The 27,455-nt window shown below is 43.1% G+C and overlaps 1 protein-coding gene across 2 annotated transcripts in view; it reads right to left on the bottom strand.

The window, feature by feature from the left end:
* The window catches only part of LOC145358227 (protein Niban 2-like), a 206,121-nt gene that overhangs the window by 122,054 nt on the left and 56,612 nt on the right, over positions 1–27,455 (bottom strand). For both annotated transcript variants that reach the window (XM_080212065.1, XM_080212066.1), the window contains exon 2: positions 74–204. In XM_080212065.1, the coding sequence (XP_080068191.1) occupies positions 74–204 (131 nt within the window). The remainder of the gene's footprint in view (positions 1–73; positions 205–27,455) is intronic.

Here is a 27,455-nt window from a genome sequence, read left to right as displayed (position 1 = left end):
GACTTGATCCTGGTTGAAAATTTACAAGGGCCCAAGCAAATGGCAAGGTGCAAAATAGTTTAATTTTACTCACCTTTCTTTGAAGCAGTTGTGGCTGAGGTCCGCCATTTTCTTCAACCTCATACCGGATCTTATTGAAGAGAGCCAATGGATATTGCTCCTCGAAGAACTGAAAAAACTCATCCAGAATCTTCCCAGTCCTTTCTGAAAAACACAAATTATACAAAACTCAGCACAAATCCAGGCAGAACTGCCATTTGCCTACTCAAATATGTTGGAACAGTGCCTGCAAGTCAAAAGTCTACATTAGTTTCAAATAAAGTGCATTATTTCCAAATATTTCAAGCTAACATCTCAATTAAAATATAGTTTTGTGGGAAGTTCACCCTCCATTGGCCAGGAAAGCACCAAGAACTCTCAACATTTCATAATATCATTGTTGAAATTAAAATTCTCTTGAAGATTTTTTTCTTTGTTAGGAACAGTGCCATCATTCTGAAGGTTGAGAGTTATTAATGGAATGGCTTTCACATGGAAGGAGTTGGGCCAAGAAAGTTCTTGGAAAAAACATTAGATTTTGAAACATTGAGGCACAGATAATAATCCTTCAAGCAAAATGCAATGGAACAGACTTTGAGGAACTAGATAGCATGCCACTGTTGGATTGGAACCTAGGCTTGATGGGGTTGGAGGGTACAACTATATTTTTAGGTGCGACTGTGAAGCTACTTCCTGTTGAGCAATATATTAGTCAACTAGAGTTCATGCGTCAGGATTAAGCGGTCCCTGATATCATAATACCAAAAATATGGAGTTGTGAAAATGCAGACTGACTGCAAACTTAAGTGATGCTGAAATAATAACCCCTCCACACCCACAGTTCAAGCCAGTGAATTGCTCTCAGTTCTTTTGTACAGTTAAACTGTCTGCGCATTAATGTCACTGTCTCCCAACAGGATATTTCCCCACCTTTGGAAATCTGAATGGAATCTCAGTGCATATTCCACATCCACCTCTTTGCAATTTCCCCTCATCCAGAACACCCATCAAGTGGCAAACTGCTCGAGGGGCTGTTGGTTCAGCATTCTTGCGCTGAAGCTGACAAGAAGATGGAAAGGATAAGGTTTGAAATTGGTTTCAATGTGAAACCCCAATATACACAATAAAAAAAAGCTGAACCACTTGTTGCCTTCCAATGGTTCAGTCAGCTTAATTTTAATAACCATTGGAAAAGTTACCAGAAATGATAGCATTAATCAGCGCATAGATTAACTCAATCTAATTTCATAGGAAGAGGAGCTATTGAAAACATTAAAATGTACATTAGCGTCCCAAAGTTACAGTACAGGAGGCCACCATTTGGCTCATCAAGCCTGTAACAACAATAATCCCACCCCGGCCCTAATCCCATAACCCCATATATTTCCCCTGCTAACCCCCCTGAAACTAGGGTCAATTTAGTATGGCCAGTGCACATCTTTGGATTAAGTGAGAAAACCGAAGCACCCGGAGGAAACCCACGCAGGCATAAGAATGTGCAAACTCCACACAGATAGTCTTTTGAGGCTGGAATTGAACCTGGGTCCCTGGTGCTGTGAGGCAGCAGTGCTGACCACTGTGCCACCCATTGAAGGGAACTAAAGTGGAATATTATTTTCATTGGATCCTCTATGGGGCATATTTTTAGGGTAAAGAGCAGGAGATTCAGAGGGGAATTTGAAAAGAAAACATTTTCCACTCAGAGGGTGGTAAGAATCTGGAATGCACTGCCTGGGAAGGTTGTGGAGGCCGGAATCCTTTTAGTATTTGGATGAACACTTGAAATATTGTATCATTCAAACATATGGGACAAGTGCAGGAAAATAGGAATGGCACGCCTTTCGTGGCGGTTATTCTCGGCGCAGACCCGATAGGCTTCTTTTGCGCTGTACAACTTGGTAAAGTCCAATGCAGTGTGATTCACTTTGATTAAATCAATGTGTAAGCGGCGAGTGGTTTTTGTGTTTCTTTTAAACATTCCCTTGTTTTTGTCCTGCAATTGAGTTTACATCTCAAGACAGGGACGATATAAATACAGACATAACTAAATTCAAGGCAGGCTTCGACATGCACCACAGCTGTCTCCAGATGTTGGCCTGTTTCGAACACTGATAGAACGCAATAATTTTCATTCCCTGGGAGCCTGCATAGGAGTGGTTTTGAACCATAAAAGAGCACAAATAGAGCCTTTGTTACTTCTTGGTCATATGCATCATACTTTTTAAAGATGCACCACCAACCTGACAAGTTCAGTCATACTATATCAATGCGATTTGGATACCTCCCTCGTTCCCATCCACTTAACAGACATTTGGAAGCTACCTCCAGGAAATGAGGAGCTTGGACAACAACGCAATGTCAAATATCGTAACATGACCAAATGATTACTACTCAATATGCATAATAGGATATTGAGCTATTGAGTTACAATGTGCTCTTTTAATCCAGATCTTCTGAAGTGAGAAACTCTAACAGAGAGACTGGAGATCAAGTTACTGCTTTCATTCTCTGCCGGTTATTTTTCGTCCCACGTTTAATACAAAAGAGCAGTTCTGCTTTCAGAAAACGTTCAACTTTGTTGATCATGATGAGGTAAAACAGAACCAAGCATTACACACAAGTGAAAAAAATAAACGGATGCATAGAACATAAAAAGGTAAATACAAGTTTGGAGATTTAATGTCTCCTCCTGGATTACCAGAAATTACACCACATCGCTTTACAAAGTCTTACAGCTCAGGTGGTGTTCATTCAGCCCATTGTATCTAAAGTGGCTATTTGCAAGAGTTGCCCGATTAGTTCCACTCTCCTTGCTGTTTGCCCAACAGACCTGCAATTTTTTCTCTTTCAAGTATTTATCCAATTCCCTTTTGAAACTTAGCATTGAAACTGTATTGAAATCCTCTACAGACTGGTATAGTCCCTGTGCATTGCACAGCTTTTTACCCTCAAGTATTTGGCAAATTGCAGCTAAACATTACAAAAAGGCACAAAGGCAGATATAGAATCAGAATTCATACAGTGCAGAAGCAGGCCATTCAGCCCATCGAGTCTGCACTGACTGACTGAGCATCCCAAATGCTACTCCCTTAGCCCTACCATAAGATACAGGAGCAGAAGTAGGTCATTCGGCCCATCGAGTCTGCTCTATCATTTGATCATGGCTGATTAGTTTCTCAACCCCATTCTTCTGCTTTTCCCTCGTAACCCTCGATCCTCTTACCAATCAAGAACTTATTCTGTCTTAAAAAAAAACACAATGACCTAGTCTCCACAGCCTTCTGTGGCAATGAATTCCATTGATTCACCATCCTTTCGCCGAAGAAATTCCTCATCTTGATTCTAAACAGTCCACCGTTTACTGAGGCTGGGCCCCTCGGATTGGATTAAAACATTGAAAATTTGATGTAACAAGTGTTTGTCTTTCAAATTATTCATAATGTGGATGATTCTAAATGATGATTGCAGGAGCTGGTATAATGTATCTTTTAAAAAAACCCCAAATTATTCAGTTCCACTGAAAGAGGACATCTTACCTAGAAGTTTCGTTGCTCTTTAATACAATAGGCAAATGTTTATGCAAAACATCTATATTTCATGGAGCTACAACAATCTAGAAAATAATGGAGGGTGGATATTTGCATCACCTCATTCAAACATCTCCCAGACCATCTGCGACAGAGGCAATGGAGCGTCTACAATTCAAACCAGACCACTTGATTGGAACAATCAAGAAAGAACATGAGTGAAAAGTGATGGAGACATAAAAGCAGATGGCCACAAAAGAGTATTGAAATCGTTTCAAATTTCACCAAGAGCTTCAAAGCAGGCAGTTTGTGTGATGATTGTATCTGGATTTTCCTTCAAATGTAACAGACCTGAGCCAGATTGAGAAGTTGACTACTGATTAAAAAAAAAGGAAAAGGAAATGTGCCTCCAGTCTCACCGTCACTGAAGAGGGTATCCAATTGCAAACAGATGCTGGGAGTGAACAAATTAAGATGAGGGCAGAAAACAAGCGTTTGATAAGCAGAAAACAATGCTGCAATTCACTGTTTCAACCATTTCAGCAGCCAGTTGGTCCACTCCCTTGTTTCAAAATGTTCACCACAAATGGTTTTTGTGGTGTATTTGGCAAATCCAGCGATACATGGTGACCCTGCAACACCTTGTTTGTGTGACTCTTAAAAAAATGACTACAGCATGCATCAAAGTGATAAAGGTGGTGCCATCTCTGGCCAGCTACCCAACCTGGGACCTAGCATTCCTATGGCAGTCAAGCAGCTTTTGGTCCACACCTCAATCTTGGCCTCTTTGAAGGAACTTGGAAGGCATCAAATTAGCCCGTCATTTTTAACTGGAATGCTTACTTATTCTCAGTATTTTAGCAACGCTTCAATAAAAAACTGACAAAGGCAAAATGAAGTACACAAACTGTTTGGGAGTCAGATATCTTTTTTTTAAAGAAAAGTCAAAATAGAAAAAAAAATCATCCAACATCCTTCTCACTCTGCCAAAGTATTAAAACATGTATCCACACTCAAAACATGGCCTTAGAAGCATACAAAGGATAATCTTGGGATATTTACACCACGTCTGAGTCAATTAAGGTTACATCTGTTGAGTTCACATGACAATTTTATGCACATTATAAACAGCCAAAGTGACAGTCTGCCAGATGTTGGGGTGTAGAGTCTACCTTTTGGCTTCACACAAGACAGTCAGTACTGCAGTCAGAATCCCAGGATCAGGGTGATGCCAGTACGCAGGAGTGGGTCCCAATAACTGGTAACTCATATCAAACAGCACCATCTTTTCAGCAGGTTTACAACAGGCAGAGTAGTGACTCTATTCAATCCAACCTGCGCTTGCAAAACTTAGAACATAATGTTTGTGCGATTCCACAATTGGGCAGTACTTGAACAATCTTGAGTGTGTTGAGAATTACACTAATCCAGCTTAAAGTCAATTGGCTTGACTCAGCTCACTTACTCTTCCTCGAAGCTACTTGAATTCAGATGCAGAACCTGTCCTCCACAGGCAAAAAGGAACACATCCACCGTTTTTGAATAAACAAAAGCTCTCTGGTGCATTCACCATGGCAACATCCCAACCTGAGCTGACCAGAGAGCAGAATAAATAGTTCCTTTTGAAATTTGGCATTCTTACGGCTGTCTGGTAAGCTTCCCTGACTTAATTTAGCAGCCACTGAGGCATTAACAATTGTCATAGTCTACTTCAAAGCTCTCTAAAGAGATTCCACACCATTTCAGATTCTGATCACAAAAGATCTGCTCTGCAAGTTGTATATAGAATGAGCAGTACAACTGCACATGTGCATATACGTGAGCACATGAGAGCCCATAAACAAAATGTGTGATGACATACATTTAAAATTAAATGCACCAGACTGGAAATACTAGTGTACAGCTGTGCTGTTTGTTCTTTACACTGGTGTTCCAAATCACTGCTTTTAAAGGCAAATGGAAGGGAAAAATTATGGCTTGCCAACACAGCACAATGCAATAGCTTAGCAGACAGTTGCCCTTGAACCCTCACTAAATTAAAATCTCAAGATGACTTCATTTATTTAATGCGGTCTAATAATTTGTTTGCTTATTAGGCTGTATTTTTCGAAATGTGAAATGACAAGAGAGCTGCCAAAAACTTTCAATGACTAAAGTTCACAATTGCTGTTAGCCAAGTGCTAATTCTCACAGTCTCTGCCAAATCAAGGGATGTAAAGTCCGGAGCATTTTGTTTTGCTCCAGGTATTGCCCCATTTCTCCAGAAAAGATCAGCCCTAGGATTCTGGCATGGTGACACAGCGGTGGGTGGCTTGGCGGCCCAGTGATTAGCACTGTCGCCTCACAGCGCCAGAGACCCAAGTTCGATTCCCAGCTCGGGTGACTGTCTGTGGGAAGTTTGCACATTCTCCCAGTGTCTGTGTGGGTTTCCTCTGGGCGCTTCGGTTTCTTCCCACAGTTCAAAAGGTGTGTAGGTTACGGGGAATTAGCCATAGGAAGCGTGTGGGGTTAGAGAAATGGGCCTGGGCAAGTTATGTCAAGAGTCGGTACAGGCTTAATGGGCCAAATGGCCTCTTCTACACTGTAGGGATTCTACGATTTAATTTCTATGAAATATAATTACAGACATGCTGACAATTAAAGCTCTTTGCCAGCACACTCTGGCTGCCATGCCATTGACAGAAGATGCCCATGTATCCCACATCACCAATCATTGGCAACTTGAAAGGGGTAAGCAACAGTAAACTGCTCACTCTTGACAGGACACACTGATTCTCCCCACTTTTTCTGTTGGCTCACATTCTTAGAAGATGAGGGAATAACCGAGTCAGAACATACTCAGACTTTTTAAAACCTGGGAGACCGCATGCTTTAGCAAATGCACTCAAATTATTAGCCCTTCATGCAATGGAAGGTTGACTAAGGCACCCAGATACACAACTCTATTACAAAGTCAAAGATGCTCAGTGTGCTGCAGTAACTTGCTCAGCCATATACACACATGGAGCTGAATTGTCCTGTCCACCTGCCACGGGAATCAGTGGGTGGGAACAGACTATGCAAAGGTCCGTTGACCTTGGGCAGATTTTCTGATCAGCACGGCTGGAAAATCCTGCCCGACAAACTGTTGCAAAGCCTCATTTTGTCTACATTTAACATCCACGCACACTTCCACAGGGGGTAATTGTGAGATTATTGCTGAATTATTAATTCCATGGTTGATATTCTCTTCACTTAGCCTAAGGTGTTTTCATTCATTAGAGTGGGCTGGCACAGTGGTTAGCAATGCTGCCCCACAGCTCTAGGGACCTGGGTTCAATGTGTGGCTCGGGTGACTGTCTGCGCAGAGTCTGCATGTTCTCAGTGTCTGTGTGGGTTTCCTCCGGGTGTTCTGGTTTCCTCCCACAATCTGAAGATGTGCAGGTTGGGTTGATTGACACTAGAGGGCGATTTGGCACGGCCAGTGGGATTAGTAGGGTAAATGTGAGATTACGGGATAGGGCCTGGGTGAGATTGTTGTTGGTGCAGTTTGCTGGCTCGAATGGCCTCCTTCTGCACTGTAGGGATTCATAGAATCCATATCCTGTCACTCTGGCTGCTGCCAAATTTATCAGAGGTCAGGATTAAACTTTGGGCCTCCTTTGTGATTTAGATCAAGTCCACCTCAGAGCCACCAGTTGAACAGAACTACCCACAGTTTGGCACGAGGATGAGGAGAAACAGCACTCCAGGAGCAGTTTGAGCTTCATTTCTCTCTGCAATAATTGGGTTTCATGCTGTCTTAACGATCACAGCTATAAAGCTACCAGGACCACAAGGAGAGGCCTGGGTGGTCCGAGACCAGCTCAAAGCAGGAGCATGGCATAGAAATCTTTATACGTAATTTAGTGCTTTTTTTTTTAAAAAAAACAGGCAGGATTCTCCAACCTTGTCCGTTCCCACCCTGCTGCCAGTGCTATCCATTCACTGCAGCGATGACGGAGGATCCCAGCCTGGGGGGGGGGGGGGGGGGGTGAGGTCAGAGATTTTCAACATGCATCTTGATGGGCTTAGTTGGCTAAACCCCAAAAAGGCAGATCACCAGCTCATAAGATACACGACTGCTAGGGAAGCAAAAACAATACAAATTTATTCAAAAAAGTGTGTATGAGAGAAGTAGCAGTTACATGAGGAAGGTGCGAGGTTGGTTGTCCTTTTGCATGTCAAAGACAGGCAGCGTACGTTTGGCCAGTGATGGCTTATTTTGTAGCAGTTGATGACAGATATAGCAGCAAAAGAATCTGCCATTAAAACAATACCATGTGTTGGTTGTTCACCCAAGCTTCCATTTCCCAGCGTCACCTGATTTGCTTCTTTTTCTTTATACCTCACCAATGCCAAGAGCGCACCCGCCCTTAGACAGCTGTTTCATTGCTGCTCATGCATAGCCATAACTCCACATCCGCCAGATCCAACATTCAATTGCAAGGTGTCTTCACACTCACCTTCACAATGCATCAACAGCAAACCACCCGAATGAGCTTTGACAAAGGGCCATCTGGACTCCAAACGTCAGCTCTTTTCTCTCCTTACAGATGCTGCCAGATCTGCTGAGATTTTCCAGCATTTTCTTTTTTTGTTTCAAACTCCAGCATTCACAGCAACTTGCTTTTATCCAGTGGCAAACAACCATATTGTGTTGAGGTTTTTATACTCTTATTAGTTACAAGTAGGTGTCCATTAACAATACAATGAAGTTGCTGTGAAAATCCCCTAGCCGCCACACTCCAGCGCCCGTTTGGCCACTCTGAGGGAGAACTTGGCATGGCCAGTCTTTTGTACTGTGGGAGGAAAACCAGGGCACCTGGAGGAAACCCGCACAGACATGAGGAGAATGTGTAGACTGTGCACAAGAAGTGACCCAAGCTGGGAATTGAAGCTGGATCCCCGGCACTGAGGCAGTGATGCTAACCACCGTGTCACTGTACTTGGTGGAATAGACAGACAGATTACAATGACAACACCTCTTCACTTAGGGAAGCCTGGTCATAAGCCTTGCTTAACTTCAGCTCCAAAGTTGGGGCCCACAGCATTCTCCACAACATAAGCGTGCAGTCAGGAACTGGGTTTTCACATTTAAATGATCCATTCCTTCTCATTTGTAATATATTGAGCTGAACGAAACTGTGCAAAAAGATCCTTGCAGTTTGAACAGATTAACACCAGCCTCAAGAAGGGAAGCCACAGCAGTACTTCATTCTCCAGCGATGTGCTGAACTATCTGGTTTGACAGGAAACACTAGCGCCGCAGTTCAGGGGCACGGAAAATCCTCCGTCCTGACTTTGTCACAGGGTGTGTATTCTGCACAGGCCGACAGCCACAAGTCACATTTCTTTTGGGTTCAGCATAATTATTTATTCTTTTCTGAAATGTGGAATTTTAGACACACTAATACATTTACAAACAAACATTTCTCAATGTTTGGCTGGTTGATCTTTTGGAAAGCAGCCTCATTAACTGGAATCAATGCTTTTACTGTTGGCATCTTAAGCTTGCGGGCACATGCATTCTCTAAATATGATCATAAGACTTCATGTTCAACCATGTGCCTAAAACCACTGAAGGGCAGTCAATTGCCTTTTGAACGGGTCAGTGTTTAAACAACATTTATAATGAAATCTAAGCAAGCTCTAAATGCACTGGTTTCAAGCACCCGATAGAGTTGGAGGGGAATTTTCCCCAGAGGGTTTCCCCCTGCCCTTGAGGCTTTTTTTTCCCCCCATGTTTGTACCTTCCCCAGGAGACAGCCTGGTCACAGGGAGAAAGGAAGGTAAAGAAAGCACAAATGAGCCATTCATGATCCATCACTGTGTTGGGCAGGCTTGTGGGGTCATCTGGTCTTCTCTCCCACCCAGCAATCACTCGCGCTTTCGACTGAAAGCCAGTCTAAATTGTCTGCAACCCACTGTTAAGAGCTCTACTCAGGATGATTGGGATCATCTAATTAAAATGCTGTTTCCAAATGATTTCAGATGATGCAAAAAAATGGCCTCCTCCTGCACTGTAGGGTTTCTATGATAACCTGCAACCCCATGCATTTCTTACAGCTAATCCACCCTACCCACACACCTTTGGACTGTGGGAAGGAACCAGAGCACCTGGGAGGAACCCCACGCAGATGAGGAGAACGCGCAGGCTCCACAGTGACCAGAGGCTGGAATTGAACCCGGGTCCCTGGCTCTGTGAGACAGCAGTGCTAACCACTGTGCCACCCATGCAAACAAACACTTCCAACAAAGCCAGCATGCATCTGTGTATCTTTTACATAATCAAATTGGCTAACAGTGCTTGACAAAAAAAAAACACTAGCAAAACCAAATTTTATTTGTAATTGTTAATTGCAATACACTGGCAGAATCTTCCAGCAGTTCTTGTCAGTCAGATCTTCCGGTGTGGCTGACAGTGAACTCCCACCACGGGTTTCCCGGTGGGGGCGCATAGAATGGAAAACTCATTGACAGCAGTGGGATCTTCTGATCTCATTGTTGGCCAATGGCGGGGTGCTTCTGCTGACACAAAATGCATCACAGGGCTAAGTGGAAAATCCCAGTCAGCTTTTTAATGATGGCTATTTGGCACACAGCACATTCTAATGTTGACACGATTGAAGCTGTTCAAGAAAAGAAAACTTTCCAAGAGATAAAGCAATTTGGCACCCATTTACTAAGAGAGAAAATGCAACAAGGGATACAACAGCAGCATTAGGAATAATGCAGGGGTCACAAAAAAAAGTCCAGATTCAATTCCAGTTTTGTGCATGGTGGCACAGTGGTTAGCACTGCCGTCTCAGTGCCAGAGACCCGAATTCAATTCCAGCCTCGGGTCACTGTCAGTGCGGAGTTTGCACTTTCTCCCCATGTCTGCATGGGTTTCCTCCAGGTGCTCTGGCTTCCTCCCACAGTCCAAAGATGTGTGGGTTCGACTGGTCATGCTAAAAATTGACCATGTCAGGGAATTAGCAAGATAAATGAGGATTACAGGAATAGGGCCTGGGTGGGATCGTGGTCAGTACAGACCCAACAGGCTAAATGGCCTCCTTCTGCACTGTAAAAGGATTCTATGACTGTCTGTATGGAGTTTGCAATTCTCCCCGTGTCTGCGTGGGTTTCCTCCAGGTGCTGCAGTCTCCTCCCATGCTCTAAAGATGTGTAGGTTAGGCCATGCCCAATTGCCCCTTAATATCAGGCTGGGGTAAAATGTGGGGTTATGGGGTAGGCCCTGGGTGGGATTGTTGTTGGTGCAGACTCAATGGCCTCCTTCTGCACTGTAGGGATTCTATGGAATTGCAGTAGGTTTGTGAACCATTCGTGATGGTTACTCAGTGGCACGATACAAAAATCACCACTGTCAACAGGAGAACCTTTTGCTACAATACCGCACTGACTTACATAAAGGAACATCTTTAAATCATCATCTTACTTGCTGTTATGGACCAATTGAAGAAGTTTATTTCCAATTTTCTACTAATGCTTGAAGCTTGATTTAACCTATTTACTCTTGGCAATGAAAGCTGCATGAATGAAGCACATACACAAGCAATTGCTTTCATGACCAAAAATATATCAGTGATTCATCTGTAAACAGTAACCAAGTTCCTCTGTCTCCACTGCACAGTGTATACAGTTAAAGTTTGTGAATAGTGAGCTAATCTGTCATAGCAACTTCAGAAACACTGCGGGGAAGCTACAGAGTCATGGAGATTCGCAGCACAGAAAAAGGCCCTTTGGCCCATCATGTCTCTTTTCTAATCCCTTTTCCCAGCACTTGGTTTGTAACTTTGAATATTATGGCTTTTCAAGTGCTCATCCTGAATGCTTCTTTTAGAAAAATATCCTTTGCTGCACTCCTAAACATATTGCAGGAATTGGGATGAAATTAATCAATATGGTGGGGGCTTCAACCTCAAATAAGCTGTTTGAGCAACATATTACCAATACTTCCATCCCAGAAATTCTACTACTCTTGAGCCCTATCGCAAGAGTCTGCCCTCACAGCCTCCTCCCCGCCACCCCCCCCAACAATTCCCTGAGTGGGGTCCAGCTAGAGAGAAAGAAATAACAAAAAAAGAGTTTTGGATAAACTTGGCAGGTCTGGCAACAGCTGTGGCGAAAGAAAGAGTTGATGTTGAGTTAACTCTGATCCCTGCATTATTCCCAATTATAATTAATATTCTTCTACATATGATTCTTCTCCAGAGCAGAAAAGGGGTAGGAATGTCATGAATTATACATTTGGAGGGGGTGGGGTGGTGAGGCAGAATGGAAAATCAATAGGTCGGAGCTAAGGAAAGATTGGGGCAGCATGGTGGCACGGAGTTTGGCACTGCAGCTTCAGCACCAGGTACCCAGGTTCAATCCTGGCCTTGGGTGACTCACTGTTGCATGTTTCCCCTCGTATCTGCATGAGTTTTCTCTGGATTTCCTCCCACAGTCCAAAGATGTGCAGGTTAGATAGATTGACCCTGCTAAATTGCCCCTTAGGTGTCCCAAGATTTGTAGGTTGGGGGGTTTTAAGTGGGGTAAATGTGCAAGGTTGCAGGTGTGGAATGGGTAAGATGCACTGTTGGATAGTTGGTGTGGGGCTGATGGGCTAAAATGGTGTCCTTCTGCACTGCAGGGATTCTATGATTCAATGTGTCAAAGAGGCTGTTAATGGTGCCATTAAGGATTGGAGCGTGTTAACAGCAACAGTGGGATAGCAGGATACGTTAGAGAATAAGATTAGTGCTAAAAACAAAATACTATGGATGCTGGAATCTAAAACAAAAGCAGAAAATGCTGGAAAATCTCACCAGGTCTGACAGTATCTGTGAGGAGAGAATAGAGCCAAAGCTTTGAGTCTAGATAACCTTTTGTCAGAGCTCAGTGGGAACAAAACTGAACAAGGGAGAGTAGCCACGCGGAGGAGGAGTGTGTGGTGTTGGGATAAGGCAGGGAAACCAAAACAGAATTAAAAAAAGGGAGAGAGGGAAGAGCCAAGATGGAGGGGAATCTTCACAGTCTGAAGTTGCTGAACCCAATGTTGGCAGAAAAAGGAAGCCCGTTAGCCACACTGACTAAAAAGCTTGAATCCAACATCAAGTACAAAGTAAATACTTCCCGGCGCAAATGTCAGAGCTACCAATATTGCAATGGGTAACCAGCTAATAACTCGAGACCCATGAAGAAAGCTGAAGAACGACCCCATCAAATCCTATTAGCTTTTGCAAACAGCCGTACGGCAATGAAAAGTGCATATATTTCTCTGCAGTCAGCAAAGGGGAGGTATTTTGTCAAAAGGTTAGTTTAAAATGTTTCGACTGACTGCCAAAGATGCAACGATTGTGACTTGTTCACGGGCCTACCCCTCGTGTAATGTTATTAACTGATAATCTGCTCCCATCAAGAAAGTTACCAGCCTCAGAATAGCTTTGACCGCTGCATGACTTCAAATTGGCTGCTTTGCTGGCATAGCCTGCAGTGTAAATCAAAGAAGCCAGTCATGCTGGTGATCACAAACCATGATTGTGGAAAACAATTTAAATGCCAGAAACAATTAGCATGCATCGCCGGGCAATTAATTGTCACAATTTAAACAGGAGACTGTTGGCTTAGGAATGCTTTTGGCAATAGGGAATATTGCTTCTGCTTTGGGCATAGTCGTGGAACCGGGGGCATGAAGTTCAAATCCATCAAAACTTATCTGCATAATCTCAAAATATATTCCAGAAAACAGCAGGATGATTAATTGAACGCGCTTCTTTGACTCGCAATAAAATACGTCAATGTTTTAGAATGGTAACTTGGTTAAAAAATTGGCTTACGAGAAAGCATTTTTAATAGGATATTGTCCAGTTCTGTACCAGTGGTGATGACAAAACTGAACCATTTATTAGTTTCACTGGGGCACACTCATCTTAGTAAATTACATTAACGATCACAGTATTGGCATGGTATATTTCAGACATCAAGGGGCTGCAGACTATTAGTAACAGAAAGGTATTTATTGATACTGAAAAACTACATATACAGGAGGTTAAAGCTCTATGTTGCCTGGAGCAATGCTCCAGTGGGGTAGCACAATGGTTACCACTGTTGCCTCACAGCACCAGGAACCAGGGTTCAATTCCTGATTTGGGTCACTGTTTGTACAGAGTCTGCATGTTCTCCTTGTGTCTGTGTGGGTTTCCTCCCGGTGCTCCTGTTTGCTCGCACAGTCGAAAGATGTGCTGGTTAAATACATTCTAATATAAATTCTGACTCAGTGTACCCAAACAGGCACCAGAGTGTGGCGACCAGAGGATTTCCACAATAACTTCATTTCAGTGCCTACTTGTGACACTAAATCAATATTTACTACATGGCTGCCAGAAGTATTCTACCCAAGAGAAGGCTTCACTCTGTGGGATGATCACTCTCATTGGTCCTTCAAGTCAAGGTGACCCACTTCTTGCTGTACTGTCTTAGAGACAGACATGACACAGCAGTAACTATGCTCCTCACTGACTGGACAGAAATATGTGCACTTTTCATTATAATCACTGTGCTACAAAAATTAGCATTTGATGGGAAGATTCTTCGACTTTCCTAGCTTGGAGTTGTAACTTTTATTTGAATCCTTGACATGTCTGTGTGGACAGCCATTCCAATGGTGCTGAGTCCTTGTGAATTGCCTCAAAAGGTATGTGTTAGTATTTGTCTTTGACACATGGTTTGCACTGCTGCCTCACAGCTCCAGGGACCCAGGTTTGATTTTTGGCTTGGGTCACCATCTATGTGGAGTCTGCACATTTTCCCACTGTCTGCGTGGGTTTGCTCAGGATGCCCTGGTTTCCTCCTACAGTCCAAAGATGTACAGCTTAGGTTGATGGGCAATTTTAGCATGGCCACTTAAGTGTCCAGGAATGTGTACTGGGAGGGATTACTGGGTAAATGTGTGGGATTTTGGGGATAGGGCTTGGGTGGGATTCTTGTCAGTCAGACTTGATGGGCCAAATAGCCTCTTTTTGCACTGTAGAGCATCTACGATCAGGCTATACCACAAATAGATTTGCGAACAAACCCGGCACACCCAGGCATGCCATGGGTCATAGAGATGAACAATATCGTTCATGAAGTAGACCTTCTGTGTTGGTGATCTCCAGAACTCAGCATCACAGCCTCAAATCAATACACAACAGCTGGCTCTACTTGATAAAGGCAGCCCTGTACTTCTAGTTAGGGAAGATTGGCAACTTCTCAAATTTGAAAAAAAATCGGAATGCAGCATTGCCTGGAAATGTCAGAATCTTGCAACAATGGGAATTACGTTTTGGTCAACTGATACTACATAAATCAAAACTCTTACCTTGCTAGTTATTTTGGCTAAGATCAAGTGTAGTATTGACATACTATGCTTGGTTGAAGTCATTAGGTTACATTTCAGCTTCATTTGAAGCAATTTTTAAAAGCAGCATCTCAGCCTTTTGGCTAAGATGCAAATGAGATCAAGCCTTGGAGAAGATGCAATGCCTACTCCAATCAGCTTGCATCATGTAGATCAAGCCCAAGACAGGAGGTGAGAGCCTTGTCTTGTCAGCTTGGATCAGGAATGTCTCAACTTGTAGAGACTCTGAATTGGACTTGACTTGATTGAATTGGATTAAAAACAAAAAAAACTATTAGAACATCAAACTAGGCAATACAACTGATACAAAACTGCAACATGAGCAATAGAGGTAAACCTAGAATGTTGCAGATTACCTTAATCCACAGCGACAGTTATTTAAAAACACCTAAAGTACCAATTCCTCAGATTCCCAATCGTTTCAAATTTTCCTCCGTTCCGGATCTTGCTTAGAGAAGGAAGCAACCTGCACTTCCACAGTCAGTCAATCACCACTTTTTGTAGGAAAATGAATAAGTGCAGGCACCGTCACGTGGGCAACCAATTATATACAGTATAGCCCATGAACAGACTGAGGATGTTAACAATAAAACAATTTTTGGAGGTAATGCAGAAACGTTAGTGATAAAACTAGACAGGTTAAAAAAAAAAAATCGGTCTCAGATCTCAGCTAGAGGGAGAGGAGGGACAGAGACAGATAGCCAGACAGGTGTACTTATTCAATACCGCACTCAAGTGTTAAACTAGATCAGGTACTTTAGTCCTGGGGCAGGACATTAACTCAGTTTCCAACACAAGCAAATGTGCTATCAAAGGAGACAAAACTGAACTCTCATAAGAGGGGAGATGCGTAACATAGTACTTCCTGTTTCCACCTTCAAAAAAACTTTACATTTTGCAGTACCCAAAGCCATTCAAAATCTTTTTCACTGTATACTAATGCATGTGACAATAAATCAAATCAAAATAGATCATTTATGGCATTGCACACTTTAAATTAGAGGCTGCATAATATGTTTACTTGTCAAAGTAGGCTTACATTCACACTGAAATGAAGTTACTGTGAAAATCCCCTAGTCGCCACACTCCAGTGCCTGTTCGGGGACACTGAGGGAGAATTTAGCATGGCTAATGTACTTAACCAGCACGTCTTTCAGACTGTGGGAGGAAACCCCACGCAGACACGGAGAGTGTGCAGACCGCCCCGCCAACAGACAGAGACACAAGCCAGGAATCGGACCCAGGTTCCTGGCACTGTGAGGCAGCAGTGCTAACCACTGTGCTGTCCCTAAGTTTCAGTTCTAGTATCACTGTAGAAGGCGAGTGGCAAATTTTCTTTCACACTTGTCTCCAGCTGACTAGGTGTAGAGCTCCAATTCCTTTTCAGATTTGCGACATTACCAGGTGTGCCGATGCACAGGCTGCCAGATCAGACAGACACCACGCTGCTAGCAAAATGAGTTATCGTGTCAGATGGGAACCTATCCATTTCATCACTTGTCAAAAAGGTGAAAAGGTAAAATGGACCCAGGGGTGGTAGAGCCCCATCTCTGCTGACTTTGCTATTTCTGGAACAAACTTCGAAGTGTACTTTATTTCAATTAATCCATTATTCTTCAAACACAAATACTTATTTCCCTCGGCAATGCGGCAGCCAAATTGTGCAGTGACCGCACTCCAAACCGCACTCCCCATGCCACACACACAACCATACCTTGCATTCCCACCCAAATCAACGCATGTACGAGCAAAATATTTTCTGGAACAGATTGAAAAAAAAAAGGAAATATCTCAGACTGAAAGACATCAGCGGCGGAGACATGCTAAAATCCACGATTGGGCTCATTCACACAGTGGACTTGAGACATTTTCAGAATTCCCTGCAGCCACTGATGAACAGCAGCTTTCTGTTCCATGGATGAGAATTAAACTGATGTGTTAGAAGCTTGTGAACCTGGATAACATCCAGAAGCACACAGAGTTCACTTGCCACAGTTATGTCAATGGGGCCCAGTTGTATATCTCCACCTCTTCAGTCAGTTTCAAAGCTATTGCATCAGTCTCTGTCCGAGTCAGAATGTCCTTCACTTCAAGGTCAGGAAAACAAAGACTATTTTCCAGTTTTGGTTGCATCTGTGTACCTTCCCAGCTGCCACCTCTAAATCTGGAGCAGCAGAACCACAGTTTGAACCCAAGCTGAACTTGTCCAGCACACCAAAGCTCAGTCAGGAAGAGACTCTTATTAGATTCTTGGTTCAAGTCTTGCTCCAGGGCTGGAGTACAAAGATCCAGGCCAATGCTTAGCGCAGCACACCCTCATGATCAGATGTGCTTTTTTTTTTAAAAGCAGACATTAAACCAAGGCCCCATCTGCCTGCAGAGGTGGAAACCAAAGATCCCATGGCACTACTCCGAAGCAGGGCAAAAAAGTTATCCTCCTAGCATCCTGGCTACTATTTATCCCTCAATCAACACAACAATGAATTATCTGGCCCTGAGCACATCGGTGTTTGTGGGAGCTTGCTGCATTTCCAATAATATAATTGCTTGTCACCTCAAGAGTAGCACGATTGTGCAAAGCGCTATGCAAGTCTTTCTTTTTACCATGACCTTAAGAGTAGGCCACTTGACCCCGTCAAGCCCGCTCCACCATTCAATAAGACCATAGCTGATCAGGACGTAATGCCATTCCTCCTCAGCCCAATAGCCTTTCACCTCCTTGTTGATCAAGAACCTATCTGGCTCTACAATATTCAAAGACTCTGCTACCGCTGCCTTTTGAGAAAGAATGTTCCAGAGACTCAACCCTCAAAAAAACAAAATTCTTCCCCCTCCTAGCTTAAACGACTGACGCATTTTTAAACTGTGACTCCCAGTTCAAAATTCTTGACAGGAGGAAACACCCTCTCCACATCCATCTTGTCAACAGCCCTCAGGATCTTAAGGTTTTGACCAAGTCCACCCCCCATTCAATACCCACTCCAAAACTCTAATCAACAACAATCTGGAATTTATCTAAAACCTCACAGCCTGCTTCAGTATCTGCTCAAATTTTTGTACGCTTACCGCACTGTTCCTTGCCAAGTGGAACCAGTAAATCATATTCCTGCCCATATTTTCAGATCCTTTGCCCTATAGAACTAGCCGCGCCCTTCACCCAGCTGTCCCTTGGAATTCTCTCCACTTGTCTGAAGGAATGCAACTCCAACACCAGCCAGGACAAAGCAGGCTGTTCATGGATACTGTTGCGAAGTTGAAGAGTAATTGTAGACTGGTGTCTATAAAATTGTAAAATGCTAGGGAGAAAGCATTATACAGTCCGTTTAGAAGGTGGTGCAAGTACAGAGGGAACCCCAAACTGAAACATTTGCATCAAAAGGACAAGCAGCAGTTTTTTTTTTAAAAACAGGCTTTTGAATTCAGGCATTTAGACACCAAGAACCTATTAAATTTAAATCTGATGGCACTGACAACCTAGGACCTATTGTGGGAAATATTGATGCGTCATCATGGGTATAAAGAAGGGGACAGTGAGGCAAAACTGCCACAGCTCTCAGCAGCATCTAGGCACCAAAGTAGAAAAAAGTTCTGGGCAGAAGAATCAACAAAGGAGGCCGAGAATATTCCAGAAGACAAAACCTGGTTGTAATTTAGCAAAAAACAAAATTCTATTTTTTGTTAGTGAGTGGGAATTGCATTTATTGGAACAGTTCACCATTAGAATCTTGTTTTATTGGGGAATATTTAGTTGTAAGGGATTTATTCAGTTAGTTTGGTTAATTTAGATTCATAGAATCCTACAGAGCAGAAAGAGGTCCTTCAGCCCATCAAGTCTGCACCAACCACAATCCCACCCAGGCCCTTCCCCCATATCCCTACATATTTTACCCATTAATCCCCATAACTTGAGCATCTCGGGATACTAAGGGGCAATTTTAGCATGGCCAATCAACCTAACCCGCACATCTTTGGACTATGGGAGGAAACCCACACAGACATGAGGAGAATGTACAAACTCCACACAGATAGTGACCCGAGCCAGGAATCAAACCCAGGTCCATAGAGCTGTGAAGCAGCAGTGCTAACCACTGTGCTACCGTGCCACCCAAAGTTTGTTCACTGTTCGATAAATAAATTGTTACATGTTGATTTTAGAGAACGTGTCAGGAATTTATTTTGCATTTAACCACTAGAACTTGAAGCAGTGTAGATCACATCACTTCACACACTTTTTACAGATAAGGCGAGGTGGTACGCTGTGTGTGTTTTGGTGTTAGTTCTTGGAGATTGGGGGCGGGGGGTGCGAAATCAACTTCTGCTTCATAACAGTACCCCATCTGTAAATATTCAGTGCCTTTATCACTGATACACAGTGGCAGCAATGCGTCCCATCCATCCGATGAACTTCAGTAATTCAAAACCCCTTCAACATCAGCTTTCAAAATCTGCAAATTTCCCCACCTAGAAATGACAAAAGCAGCATACGTGGGAACACTACCACCATGTGCAAGCTCCCTCAGGCTACACACCATCTGGACTTGGAACCATCATCACCATTCCTCTGTCACTTGCACAAAATCCTGGAACTTTCTCCATAACAGCATTGTGGGCTTTCCTATAACATGTGAACTGCAACAGTTTAAGAAAATGGCTCAGGTCTCCAGGGCAATTGCTGGCAATAAAGTCAGCAAAGCCCACATCCCATGGTAGAATAAAAATCACCAGGAACCTGGTGCATGCAATCCTACTGCACTCTCAGAAATACCTCCTCATACATTGAGAATTACAGTCACCATCCCTACCCCTCCGTCCAAATCCTCAACTCCCTCCGCAAATACATGCGGCACTGTTGCCTCAGTGTCAGGGACCGGGGTTCAATTCCCAGCTTAGGTCGGTGTGTGCGAGGAGTCTGCATGTTCCCCCTGTGTCTGCATGGGTTTGCTCCAGGTGCTCCAATTTCCTTCCAGAGTCTGAAAGATGTGCTGGTTAGGTGCATTGGCCATGATAAGTCTCTCAAGTGTACCCAAACAGGCTGGAGTGTGGCAGCTAGGGGATTTTCACAGTAACTTCATTGCAATGTTAGTGGAAGCTCACTTCTGACAATAATAAATAAGCTATAAACTTTAAATTCAAATGCCTTTCTTGACTTTGGCTCTCCCGTTCCCCACCATGTTCATTTTTCACCTATTCTACATCATCTGCAACCAATCTCCAGATTTCATTCCACATGACAGACAAGAGCAAAAGTCAAATATACTAATTATAATCTTAATGATTGGTTCTTTAATTACAATCCATACATTGGACTAATCCTAATTCATCTTTTAGCTCTGATAAACCTTCAGCAGCTTCCTTTCTGAATAGCTCTGCTGGTGTTCCTACAACAGATGGTCTGCACCAGTCAAAGCAGCAATGCACCATCTTCAAGGTGAATTAGAGATGGCCAATAAATACAGACCTAGCCAGCGTTGCCCACACCCCATGAATGAATATTAAAAGCTGGAAACATCTGCAGTTCACATTGCCAGGAAAATTAAGCAGTTGATGACACTATCACAATTTAAATAAAATGGTTTTTAAGAGGAAACTGAAACACTTGATTATATTAATAGGGCCCATGAATGTTAGCGTAACAGCAGGACAATTGACTAGGTCAAAGACAAGTGATTTCACTGCAACCAGCATTTTTTTTAAATCTTGCTTCAAGTTTCCTATGCAGGTTATTCAGAGGATTGGACCATTCCAATCCAAAAAGGTTTGGGAAAAAATACACCACTAATGAAAAGGAAAATCCAAGGATCAAAAATCACCTCAGTTTACAGATGAGTAGAGAGGGAAGCAATTTCAGTTTCCATTAATCCTCCTCATATCTGTAACAGGATATATTCAACAAGATCTCACCAGCTCAGGAGGCAGAGTATGCCTGATCCACTGTAATGATTGTGGATGAACTAAAAACTCACCATTTCACTAAAAATTTGACAGAACTGTTCAAGAACTACAGCATCCAACACAAACCAAGTTCCTAAATAATCATATAAAACTGAAGGAAACCCAAACAGACACAGGGAGAACTTGCAAACTCCACCCAAGCAATTGGGTCTTTGGTACTGTGAGGCAGCTGTGTTAACCTCTGTGCCACTAAGTCCCAGGAGAAGCCATTCGGCCCATTAAGTCTGCACCAACCTTCTGAAAGAGTACCCTACATAGACCCAATCCCCCGCCCTAACCCCATGCATTGATCATCACCAATCCACCTATCCTGCATATTTTAGACACTTAATGAGCAATTTCACATGGCCGATCCCCCTTGCTCTCACACTTTTGAAGTGTGGGCAGAAACTGAAGGAAACCCAAACAGACACAGGGAGAACATGCAAACTCCACCCAGACAGACACACAATTGGGTCCTTGGTACTGTGAGGCAGCTGTGCTAACCTCCGTGCCACTAAGTCCCAGTCATCCTCTACGTTATTTCAAAGCTTTAGGCAATCTCAGCTAGAAGGACAATAAAAGTGTTAAACATAACTCAATCCTGTCCACTGCCAATCCATAAATTAATGATTTTAGTTTGAAAAAGGTGAACCAGGAAAGTAACAACATAAAACTAAAACAATGTTAAATACAATCTCTGTAGCAGTAGTGCAAGATTGCCAGGGGGAGGGAGGGAGGGAGAGAGAGAGGAAAGGAATAGATCTGGGTATAAATTTACACATTTATTTTCAATAAGGAAAGTGGTTTAGAAATTTCAAGATGGATAGTGGGTCACTCAAGTTCTCTGCTTCCACAGCTCTGCAAAATGGTATCCATACTTTGCATGGGAAAAATTCCAGAGAGGAGACTTGGAACAGAATGGAATTCTTGCCTCATGCACAGCTAAAGAATAATCACAAAACAACTGCAGTTGCAGACTGACTTGGGCTTTTTGGCTCGAGAATGTACGAAACACAAAAGCTCCAATGAACTCAAAGCAGGTTGGTAGCCAAATGACTGAAGGATCTGACAAAGGGCCATCCAGACTCAAAACGTTGGCTTGATTCTCTTCACAGATGTTGTCAGACCGACTGAAATTTTCCAGCATTTTCTGTTCGTGACTGAAAGCTGCCATTGCTGATGCATCCATCTTCAGTTAGCCTGCCTCATTGTCCACAGGGGCTCAAAATTCCTGGTCAAGTTGCCTACACACACCTTCCGCCCACCTATCTTCAGTAACTTCAAGGGATCTTTAATGTCCATCTGAGGTTCAGGGAGAGAGTAGTGATAGATAGATTTGATGCATTATTTAAAGGTCATCACCCTGATGCTTGATTATCTTTCTCAGCAGCACTACATTTAATTATTTTCACCTCTTTGCAGCTTGTTTCCGAGAAGATCTTTGGTAACTGTGGGCTCCAACTCAGTAACTGCCAGTCTGCTGGAAGATTGAGGGAGGCTTCACAATAGTTCAATCAATTCACCCTCCCTGAATGGAACAAAGACAACTCCTGTGGTTCAGCCAAGATTAAGAATGTGTTGCATGCAAAATTGTAGTTAGGACATTAGTGTCTATGTTAAGGGCTGTGAGTTTTAACAAAAGAAAATGGTTTGCACGTGTAGATTCAAACTAACAGATTTATGCAAGATATATTTTGCAGAGCAAAAACTAAGTAAAACAGCAGCCTATGCAAGCACCCTAATGCTGCTGCCATCAAATCAAGTGATCAGCTCAAAGCAATCTGCAATCCTTAAGTACCACTGGGTGGAATTTTCCCATCCCGCCTGCCATGGGAAATCATTGCAGGATACTGTCAATGCAATGGTTCGTTGACCTAGAGTAGGATTTTGCAGACTTGGGTGAATGCAGTTGGAAAATCCACCCATCGTGTGTAATGTGTTGGAAGTTAAATTTTCTTCTTTAAGGTTGATAGAAGCCAAGCATTTAATACCTTTGCTCCTCAAATGTAGGGGGGCAGCTGATTTAGTGAGTTTTTGCACACTGACTGCAACAAAACCAGCCTGACACAAAGGGCAGCAGCAAGCAGGCAACTTGGAGAAGTGTTCTATCAGGTCAGGCAGATTCATAGAGACAACAGTCCATGCATTTTCAATGCTAGTCTGACCAGAATTGACTCTTAGTGGAAGGCTGCTGCATCATGAAGACTTTTCCTCTCAACCATTGAAGGGCAAGTCCCAAGTAACCAGTGCGCAAGTCAGAACAACAACGCAACACACCTCTTGTCAAATGGCGATGTCCAAACAAAAAACCCAGCAGCTCAGCCTTATGAGAAAGAAAGCAAGTCAATCGCAAACAATCATGAAATACCAAATTAGCTGACTATTGGGAAGTTGAGGAAGATTAAAAAGGGGGAGCTATTTAAAAATAAAACATCAAGCTTCGAGCCACTTCAAATGTTTGCATTGGAAATACATTCTTTTCCACATGATAAAACTAGACAATCCCAATAGGAGTGCTCTGCTCATACACAAACACTTAGATTAGGAATAGGCCACTCAGCCCCTCAAACCTGCTCTGCCATTCAATAAGATCAAGGCTGGTAAACCTCAACTCCACATTCCACCTAACCCCATAACCTTTCACCCCTTTGAATTTTTTTTTAAGGCTGAGCTGAATAGGTTCTAGATTAACAAAGATTCTGCTTCCACTGTCTTCTGAGGAAGAGTGTCCCAAAAACTCATGACCCTCAAAAAAATTCTCCATCTTAAATGAGTGACCCCTTGTTCTAGATTCTTCAATATCAGGAAACGCTGTCTCTTCGTTCATCCTGTCAAGACCCTTCAGGATCTTAAAAGGTTTGACCTTACTCTTCTAAATTCCAGTGGATACAAGTCCAACTTGCCCAAAATTTCCTCAGAAGACAACCAGCCCAATCCCAGTATTTGTCCTGCTTTCAACTACTCCTAAAACTTGAGGCCAATACCCCATACATGATACTCCAGATGTGGTCTCACCAATGCCCTGTGAACCTGAAGCATAACCTCTCCACTTGTGTTCAATTCCTCTCTCAATAAACAACAACCTATTAGCCTTCCTAATAACTTGTTGTATCTGAATATTATCTTTTGGTGATTCATACACTAAGACACAGGTCCCTCTGCAGAGCTGTCATCTCTCACCATTTAGATGGGTTTATTTTTTATCCTTCCTGCTAAAATGGAGAATTTCACATTTGCCCACACAACATCCATTTGCCAGATCTTTGCCCACTCAATGTCCCCTTTATAGCCTCCTTATGACCCTTCCACATGCTTTCCCTCGCATCTTTTGGCCATCAACATATTTAGCAGCCAGCCCTTCAGTTTCTTCATCCAAATCATTTATAGAAAGTTTATAAAAAGTTAATTTGGACTTGCATTTATATCATGCTTGTCATGACCACCAGCAATCTTACAACCTATTATTTAATTTTAGAAACATAGAAACTAGAAGCAGGAGTAGACCTTTTGGCCCTCTGAACCTGCTCTGCCATTCTTTATGATCATGGCTCATCAAATTCAATATCCTGGTCTCTTTCCCCCCACCCCTCCCTCACCACATCTCTTTAGCCCCAACAGCTATATCTAATTTCTTCTTGAAATCAGATGTTTTGGCCTCAACTGCTTTGTGGTAAGCGAATTCCACATATTTACCACTCTGGGTGAAGACATTTCTCGTCAACTCAGCCCGAGAAAGATCCACTCCTTAACCTCAAACTATGACCCTGAAGTTTGGACTTCCCCACAATCAGGAAGGACAAGCACTGGGATTGAGCTGGTTGCCTTCTGAGGAAAGGTCAGACATGTTGGGCTTGTGTCCACTGGAATTTAGATGAGTAAGGTCAAACCTTTTAAATCCCGAAGGGTCTTGACAGGATGACCGAGGACACACTGTTTCCTGACATGGAAGAATCTAGAACAAGGGGTCACTCATTAAAGGTGGAGAATTTTTCTATCTGAAGGTCATGAGTCATTGGAACACTTCCTTCTGAATCTACCCAGGCTAATCCTGTTAGAATTCTATCAATTTCTGGACGTTCCCTCACTCTGACCTCCAGTGAATATAATCCTAACCGACTTAGTCTCTCCTCATTTTGAAGTGTAGTCATAGGGAGGCACGATGATAAGCACTGCTGCCTCAGCTCCGGTGATACAGATTCAGTAGTAACCTTTGGTGACTGCTGTCTGCGTGGAGTGCGCGTGTTATCCCCGTGTCTGCGTGGGTTCCCTCCAGTTCTGGTTTCCTCCCACAGTCCAAATATGTGCAGGTTAGGTGAATTGGCTATGGCAAACGTGTGGGGTTACAGAAGTGGGGGCGAGGAAGAGGGCCTGGGTAAAATACTCAGTCAAAGTCAGTGCAGATTTGGTGGGCCAAATGGCCTCCTTCTGCACTACAAAGGTTCTATGATTGTTGTAAAATGTAGCAGCTTATTTGCACACAACAAAACTGTCAGAAACAGTGATAATGACCAGATAATCTGTGATAATTTGTGATGTTAAAGCAGGGGATAAATATTGGCCAGAACACATGGGATAACCCACATGGCTTTTCTTTCAAATAGTGGCATCGAATCTTTTACATGCACGTGAACAGGGAGATGGTGCCTCAGTTGCTTAATTACATCTCACCCGGAAGACGGTACTTCGAGTGCAGCACCCCCCTTTCGGTACTAGAATGGAGAATCAACCTTGAATCAGCCTGGTGCCATATGATGTTGTCATAGCAGAAGCAGATCAACATTCGTGTTGTGCCAACATTATTTTAAATGTGGTTAACAGTCTGATAATAACCAGATAATTGGTTTTCCTGAGCCAGGAGTCTTGTGATTCAAAAGGTATGATGGAGCCATGGCAAACATTAAATTATTAATACAATTGATGTAGGGAGGTTAACTTCATTAGAATCCTTACAGTGCAGGAGGCCACGTGGTCCATTGAGCCTGCACCAACAACGATCCCACCTCGACCCTATCCCCATAACCCCACATATTGACTCAGCTAATCCCTGACACTAACCTGTAATTTAGCACAGTCAATCTACCTAATCTGCACAACTTTGTAGTATATAGAGGAAACCCACACAACATGGGAAGAATAGGCCAATTCCACACACAGTCACCCGAGGACAGAATTGAACCCGAGTACCTGCTGTTAAGGCAGCAGTGCTGACCACTGTGCCACCCCCTAATTAGACCAGGTCAAGAGTATTAAAAAGGGGTTCCACTTCAGCACTTATCAGGAGAAGCATCAAACCTGCAAATCAAGTTAAGTGCATGCGTGTAATATTTCACTGTAATAGATGTAATAAAGATGGACAGTGCCATCCTTCATTAAATGGGCAGCATGGTGGCACAGTGGTTAGCACTGCTGCCTGACAGCACCAGGGACCTGGGATCGATTCCCAGCTTGGGTCACTGTCCGTCTGGAGTTTGTACGATTTTTTCCCCCCCGTATCTACATTGGTTTCCTCCAGGTGCTCCGGCTTCCTCCCACAGTCCAAAGATGTGCGGGTTAGGTCGACTGGCCATGCTAAATTGCCCCTTCGTGTCAGGGGGATTACTGGGATAGCGGCTGGGTGGGATTGTCGGCAGTGCAGGCTTAAATGGGTTGAATAGCCTCCTCCTGGAGTGTAAGGATTTTATGAAATGGCTTTCCAGAAAAGAACAATTTGGAGCAAACATTCTCCAGAAAGGAGTAGTTATTCCAAAGTGCTACCACATTAAGTTTTTAAAAAGTCAGTAGCAGTTTAGAATAGCTGAAATAACTAGACACATGGAAACAGTTTGTACTCCTGTGAAAGTGACACTGGAGGGGTTCACTTAAAATTATGTTAAACCCGACTAACGTACACAAAAGCAAATTTGCTATTGTATAAGATGTACCCGATTATCATGGCTTCAAGCCACTTACGAACCGAAGAAACTTTGTTTAACACACTGAAAGAGTTTAAAGTAAATAGTCCCTTTCTTTTGAAATACTGCTGGGAGTGGCTTTCAAAAGCTTCGCTTTATTCTTTAGGTTTCCTGTAATAAGTTTCATTCCTGGCACCCCTCAGGGAAACTGGCTGAACCACCAGCCAAAAGGAAATTCATTCTGCCATCCAGAAATCTAATCGTCGGATTGGGATGAAGGGCTGCAAATCCCAATATTATCTACAAAAATGATGAATGATGTTTACAGGTAGAAAGTACAAGCAGGTGTTGGCTCTGCCTCTGTGGGTAGCATTCTGAGTGAGTCAGGCAGCCGTTTGTTCACGTGATTTCGGTACAAAGATCCAGGCCGACACCCACTACACACTAAAGGGCTTGTGTGTCTTCTCAAAAAGAATGGAAAAGATCCCAACCAGTGCCACAGGTAGAGATGGTGTTCTCCCTGTTGTCCTGGCCCAAGTTTGACCCCTTTTCCAACATCATTAAAATGGGATAGCAGAGTGTTTAACACTGATGCCTCAGCGCCAGGGATTGGAGTTCAATTCCAGCCTCGGGTGACATTGTGTCGAAATTGTGCACATT

The sequence above is a fragment of the Carcharhinus amblyrhynchos genome, chromosome 25 (assembly GCF_965287045.1).
Source record: "Carcharhinus amblyrhynchos chromosome 25, sCarAmb.v2.hapA, whole genome shotgun sequence".
NCBI classification, from domain to species: Eukaryota; Metazoa; Chordata; class Chondrichthyes; order Carcharhiniformes; family Carcharhinidae; genus Carcharhinus; species Carcharhinus amblyrhynchos.
The sequence above is the reverse complement of the archived record's forward strand: the minus strand, read 5'-3'. Positions and strand labels throughout refer to the sequence as shown.